The sequence below is a fragment of the Ctenopharyngodon idella genome, chromosome 9 (assembly GCF_019924925.1).
Source record: "Ctenopharyngodon idella isolate HZGC_01 chromosome 9, HZGC01, whole genome shotgun sequence".
NCBI classification, from domain to species: Eukaryota; Metazoa; Chordata; class Actinopteri; order Cypriniformes; family Xenocyprididae; genus Ctenopharyngodon; species Ctenopharyngodon idella.
In genome coordinates, this window is record NC_067228.1 from 18,233,749 (window position 1) to 18,239,932 (window position 6,184).

General features: G+C 33.1%; 1 protein-coding gene across 1 annotated transcript; it reads right to left on the reverse strand.

Annotated features, from left to right (window-relative positions):
• Window positions 1–2,596: 2,596 nt before the first annotated feature.
• atp5po (ATP synthase peripheral stalk subunit OSCP) lies at window positions 2,597–5,177 on the reverse strand. Its single transcript, XM_051905355.1, has 7 exons — window positions 5,070–5,177; window positions 4,483–4,533; window positions 4,014–4,124; window positions 3,795–3,924; window positions 3,470–3,582; window positions 3,197–3,283; window positions 2,597–2,835 (listed from the first exon to the last, which is right to left on the reverse strand). Exons 1-7 carry the CDS (start codon window positions 5,094–5,096, stop codon window positions 2,725–2,727), a joined length of 630 nt encoding a protein of 209 aa, XP_051761315.1. The 5' UTR covers window positions 5,097–5,177; the 3' UTR covers window positions 2,597–2,724.
• Window positions 5,178–6,184: the final 1,007 nt, after the last annotated feature.

The window sequence follows — 6,184 nt, forward strand, 5'->3', positions numbered from 1 at the left end:
GTGACTTTGGCGCTCCGATTCGTAAAGCTCTGAAGCAGTTTTTTTTTTTTTTAAATCGGTTTCTCTTGGTCATGCAAATAATGGCATTACATTTACATCATAACTCTTTTCAAGGCATCAAAATTAGGGAAAAAGAAATTAAAAGTTGTCAGCTTGCTGATGATACAGCAATTTTTTTGAAAGATATATCACAGGTTAAAAAAGTTATAGAGTGTCTCAATATATTTTCTGAAGCTTCAGGTTTATCTTTAAATGTTAAAAAATGTACTCTTTTTCCACTTAAAGACAATAGTATTCCTTTAACCGAATTTGAAGGTATTCCAGTTAGGGAGGAGGTAACTTATCTTGGTATCAATATTTGTAAAAATCAGTCAGAAAGAGTGCAATCCAATTTTCAACCCCTTATGTTGAAAATTAAAAAGAATTTTGATATATGGCTCGTGAGGGATTTGTCACTCAAAGGTAGGGTTCTTTTGTCCAAATCTGAGGGGCTATCTCGCTTAGTCTTTCCTGTCAAAGTATTAGATGTACCAAAATCTTTTAAAAAAAAAATTGATTCAACCTTATTCAATTTCATATGGAAAAACAAGCCTCACTATTTAAATAAAATTTTTTTATGTAATTCTTATAATCAAGGAGGATTGAACGTCCTTGATTTTGCTACTTCTAATACAACTTTCAAGTTGAACTGGATTAAACATTATATTAAGCATAAAGATAAGTTATGGTATATAATTACAAACCTCATTTTTGAAAAAGTTGGTGGTATAGATTTTCTCCTAAAATGCGACTTTGAAGTTAACAAACTCCCTATTCAGTTATCCAATTTTCATAGACAGGCTCTTTTGTGTTGGCTTCTTATATACAAACATAATTTTTCCCCCCACAAACAGTTAATTTGGAATAATAAAATAATTAAATATAAGAATAAATCAATCTTCTATAACAATTGGTTTAAAAATGGTATCTTAATGGTCTCACAATTGATAAATGACAAGGGGTACTTATTTACATATTCTGAATTTTTACAGACATTCTGTATTCCAATATCTCCACGAGAATACAGCATCGTATTTGATGCAATACCAACAGGTTTTTTGAGACTTCTGCAAGGCATCAGTGAATCTCACAAGCAATCAACGTTTAAAAAAGAGGTCTTGTTGAACGGTGTTGATATTAATGACAGTAAATGTAATAATAAATTTTTCAGACGTTTGATTCATTGTCCTACAACATTTCGACATAAATTCTTTTGGAATGACCATTTTGAGAATATTAATTGGAGATTGATTTGGACTTATAACAACAAATACTGTATCAATAATAAAGTTAATGAAATATACTTTAAAATAATACATAAAATTTATCCAACAAACCATTTCCTAAAAAGATATAAAAATGATCTTTCTGAATCTTGTGTATTCTGTAAAATGGATACTGAAACTATTTTACATCTTTTTTTTGATTGTATGTATGTTAAATTCTTTTGGATTGATGTGGAATATTTATTTAATATGTTAAGTGGAATCCAAATTAATATAGAGAAAAGAGATGTTATTTTTTATAATGACAAAAAAGGTATAGATAAGAGTCATGTGTTTATGTTAAATTTTATAATATTACTTGGTAAATTTCATATACACAAATGTAAATGGTCTGAAAGGATACCTAATATCACCCATTTCAAGGCTGACATGAAGATTTATTTTGAAACATTACAAGGACTGTCAAACCGCAAAGCAATCAGAACTATAAACATTTACAAAGACTTAAATTCCTCTTCTTTAATTTAAATATACATGTATACCCTTTTTTTTGTTTGTTTTTTTCCTTTCTTTTTCTCCTCTAATTTCTGGAAATATATATATTTTTTTAATATTCTTGATATGAATGTTACTGTTCGCAATATATAATAACTAAGGTAAAAGTGTTATTGATTCATGATGATATGAAACTCATCAGAGCATTATTTGTGAAACATTTATATCTGTTGAATATATGTGAAATTTGTACAATAAATAATTTTGGGGAAAAAAAAAAAAAAAAAAAAAAGTTTTGAAATCGGCCCATATAGATATTGTTGAAAAGTCGTTATTTTGTTTGTTTTTTTGGCGCACAAAAAATATTCTTGTCGCTTTATAATATTAAGATAGAACCACTGAACTCACATGAACTGTTTCAAATGTTTTTAGTACCTTTATGGACCTTGAGAGTTTGAATGGCTTTGCTCTCAATAGAGGCCTCACTGCGCCATCGGATTTCATCAACAATATCTTAATTTGTGTTCCGAAAATGAGCGAAGGTCTTACGGGTGTAGAACGACATGAGGATGAGTAATAAATGACATTTTTATTTTTGGGTGAACTAACCCTTTAACGCATTAGCAGTAGCACCCACACACTTTAGTTTGGTATTGTGATAGTGTTCCTCAATCACAAATGCAGTAAGATTCATAAGGTTAGCAATTTCAAGTTACATTTCCACTAAATATACACTGTAAATAAGACTATCATTTAATATTTATCATACTAAACTCCCTTTCAGGAAAAAAAAAAAAAAAAAAAAAAAAAAAAAAAAAAAAAAAAAAACACCACAGTTCAAATGTTATACAATATTTATTTGGAACACAACTGGACAAGGTCATTCAACTACACAATAGCAGAGAGGTCGCCCTTTCTTCAACTCCTGAATCTTATTAGAGTAGGTCTGGACAGTCCACAGGACTTAGGTCTCCCTGATCAGCTTGGTGAGCTTCTGGATCTTTGTCTTGGTAGACATGTCCACATACTTATCGCCGATGCTCACGATCATGCCCCCAAGAATAGAGGGATCAGACTGTGGGAAGGAGGAAGAGAAACAGACAATGAACATCTGTATTATAATAAATTAAAGAAATCACTTTGATAGAAGCAATTTATTGCACATGTTCATTTTCACAAGGATGAGCAGACGACAAAACATACGAGCAGATGAAGGTTTTGCTTTAGTCTAAATTAAATGTTTGGCAAAGTTTTCACATTCTTTCTCTGCTGTGATACACGGAAAAGAACACTTGCGTTCTTTTAAACTTTAGTGAAAATCAAAATCCAAACATTATGCTGACCTGAATACCCTCTTTAAAAAACTATGTATCTTTATTTTAAAATTAGCACTTCAAAATAACATGAAGCCCACCCTCTGGGACAAGCCTTCCTACCTTGGTCTCAAGCTTGATAGTTTCTCCCTTTGAGAGGAAACCATTCAGTGCCACCTTCAGCTCTGCAAGATTAGCTTCATCCAGAGGCTGTTCAGACATTCAGCATAATCACACACAATGAAGACACTAAAATATTTAACTCAAATTTTAATCAAACTTTATGCAAAGCAGATAACCTTTTAAAACAAAACATTTAAAATTATATTAAGGTTAAAATAAAAAAAGAAATGTGTACAAGGCGAGCAAACAAATATACATTTCTGCACGGCTTACCTGAGCAGTGGTGACTGAACATGTGACCTCTCCTCTGTGGGCACTCATCATTTTGCCAAAGGCTGTGATGACATCAGGGGTCAAGCTCAAGCGGCCATTTTCTGCCAGGACATCTGTAAATAAAAATAATTGAAAACTATGCAAATATATAATATGCTTTGTTCTCGATTTTCTAAATGCAACAAATATCAATTTCAATATTCACATCTTTTGAATATAGGACACTTCCTTACAGACTTAATATGTGCAAACTCTACTTCTACGCTGTGATTAAAATAACAGTACTTCTCAGTGAATTAATAAAATGGCTGGTCAGAAAACTCACTGATGAAGTTGATGGTGATGGGGGAGAGTTTTGCCTTGGTCAAGGTATCAATGAAAGTCTTCTGTTTGATACTGCGCTTGACATGGGGGTTCATCACAATACTTGACAGCTTAGGATCCTTAATCAGGCTCTAGGAAGCAGGAAGATGAAAGATCCAGAACTGGTTGAAGCAGTGTAAAACAAACAGAAACAAACAGCAAAATCTAAAGGAAAACTCACAAACACGCGTCCAAGTTCCTGTTCAACCTTATCGAGGCTCTTCTGCTTGCTGGCGGCAGAGAACAGGGCAGTAGCATAACGTCCCTCGACCCCATAGACCTGGATTGGGGGCTGAAGAAATATAGTATGGTATGAATACAGCCTAATGTGCAAGAAAAACTTTTACACTATTACAGTCAGCATAAATATAAAAATATTAATATAAAAACAGTTATGTTACTATGGCAGTTTATCAGTATTAATTCATAGAGTTAAATCAAGAGCTAAATAACAAATTTAATACTATTACACACAGAAATGTCTGTGCATTTCACCAAAACACCATAATTAATACTAGTATCAGTACTGCAAAATCATACATTTATACTGTGTAAGACACTTTATATGTATATGTATTTGTTCTTTTGTCTTGGTGTGAAATGAATTAAATTAATAAATGATTTATTTATTTATTTATTTATTTTTTTACCTTGATAAGTTTTGCTACTGGTCGGATCACAGAGGTGCTAAACTGGCGCACCTGAAGAGAGAGAAACAGAGTATCTTACATGCAGACATGTCAAATATAACAGACTCTCAATGACACGACCTGGTCATAAATATAAACATATGCTCTTCATTTCAGTATTGTCATTCATTGCGTCTCAAAACCTACTACACTGCATCATATGATCATTTAACTTCAATAGGTTTTAAAACATAATATGTCCAATCACATTTTCAGCATTGTATGCTTCAGCATGTGTGGAGCAGAAACTCATCAGGTCCTTTGCACAACTATGAATGAATGAACAACAAAAATGAATCTATTCAGCTAATACAACATTATTAACCTGATAACGGACTATTAGGCTCTCACAAGAGCACAGGGTTTGACTCACTGTACATGTTGCGGATTAGACACTGCCTGTCAAGGCCTCGTTCAGTTATCAGACAAATCACCTTGGTTTAACCCGGTCAAATAATTAGTTTCAAAAGATCACATATATTTAACGATACGAAGCCAAACAATTCGTGGTTTTTCATACAACTACCAAGGTTTTCAGAATGTCATACCTGCAGCCCCAGTCCAAGCGCTGCCATTTTCTCCTGCGACTGTGTAGGTCAAAAGCACTGCGCGTGCGTGCAGTGCAAGTCTGGGAAGAAATACGCAAGAGCTGCGCTCATGCATTGTGGGAAATGTAGTTAGTCATTTCAGTGGAAAATTACTCGGAAAGATCACGGGATAGTTGACAAAACCATTTTGGAAACAGCTTTAAATATTTATATAGCGACTTTTTCTTTGGGACAATACCTTATATGCATCTATAACATGTCTTAAGCTATTTGTAAAGCAAGATGAATGCCTTAATCTACATCTGGTGGTAAATCTAAATTCTGCAAAATTATAGCCTATATCTTCTAATTATCTTAATAAAAATTAATTAAAAAAATTAGGTTTACCAAACCTGATATAGGCTACTGGAATTACAGAAAGCTTGAACTGCCCTTGTTCATAAATGACAACTTCATCTCAGCTGATTTGGAAAAACAATTTTATCTTATGTTTTGCTATTTAATTTCACTGCACTTTTCATCTGTTTATTTTGTGTGATATCATCTCATGAGCATGTCAGCTGCATATGACATCATGTCACTAAATTATCTTGATACTTTCACCCAGATCACTCACAGGATATTAAAGATGGAACATAATCAATGAGTAGTTTATTCATGTGTTTTATTCAGCTACAAAGTGTAAGTGTACACTTCAGGTGCACCTGTGGGATGATTAGGACCCTGTGGATCTGTCAGTTGACTATAATTCTATTTAGTTAGCTACTTCCTAATGATCAACAGGCTGTAAAATCTATTGCTGGATTGGATGAAATGATAACATGCATACAATGAAAAGAAACTAAAGTAAACCAACTTTGTAAAGAACATTCTTAATAAGCATTGTTAACCCCACTGCTCAAGAGTCTTATGGTGCATTTCCAGATTGTTCTTTTGACTGCAAAACCTAAGAAGCTTAGAATTAGCCTTTCCAAAGATTGTGTCTTGTTTAGTCCTGGAGGTTTGCTCGTGGCAAAAGAAGGGTGATTTCTGGCAGTTTCCAGTATTAAGTAAGGGACAAGAAGAGGTGATAAGTCATGAAACAATAGCTCCTGTGATATATACAGTAGGCGTGA

Bases quoted from the DNA above. Each gene is read 5' to 3' on its own strand.
- atp5po (XM_051905355.1), bottom strand. From the start codon at position 5,096: ATGGCAGCGCTTGGACTGGGGCTGCAG. The intron at 3,284-3,469 runs GTAAGCCGTGCA...ATGTCTGAACAG, and splicing joins GTTCAGTCACCACTGCTCAG to CCTCTGGATGAAGCTAATCT. The intron at 2,836-3,196 runs GTAGGAAGGCTT...TCCTTCCCACAG, and splicing joins CTATCAAGCTTGAGACCAAG to TCTGATCCCTCTATTCTTGG.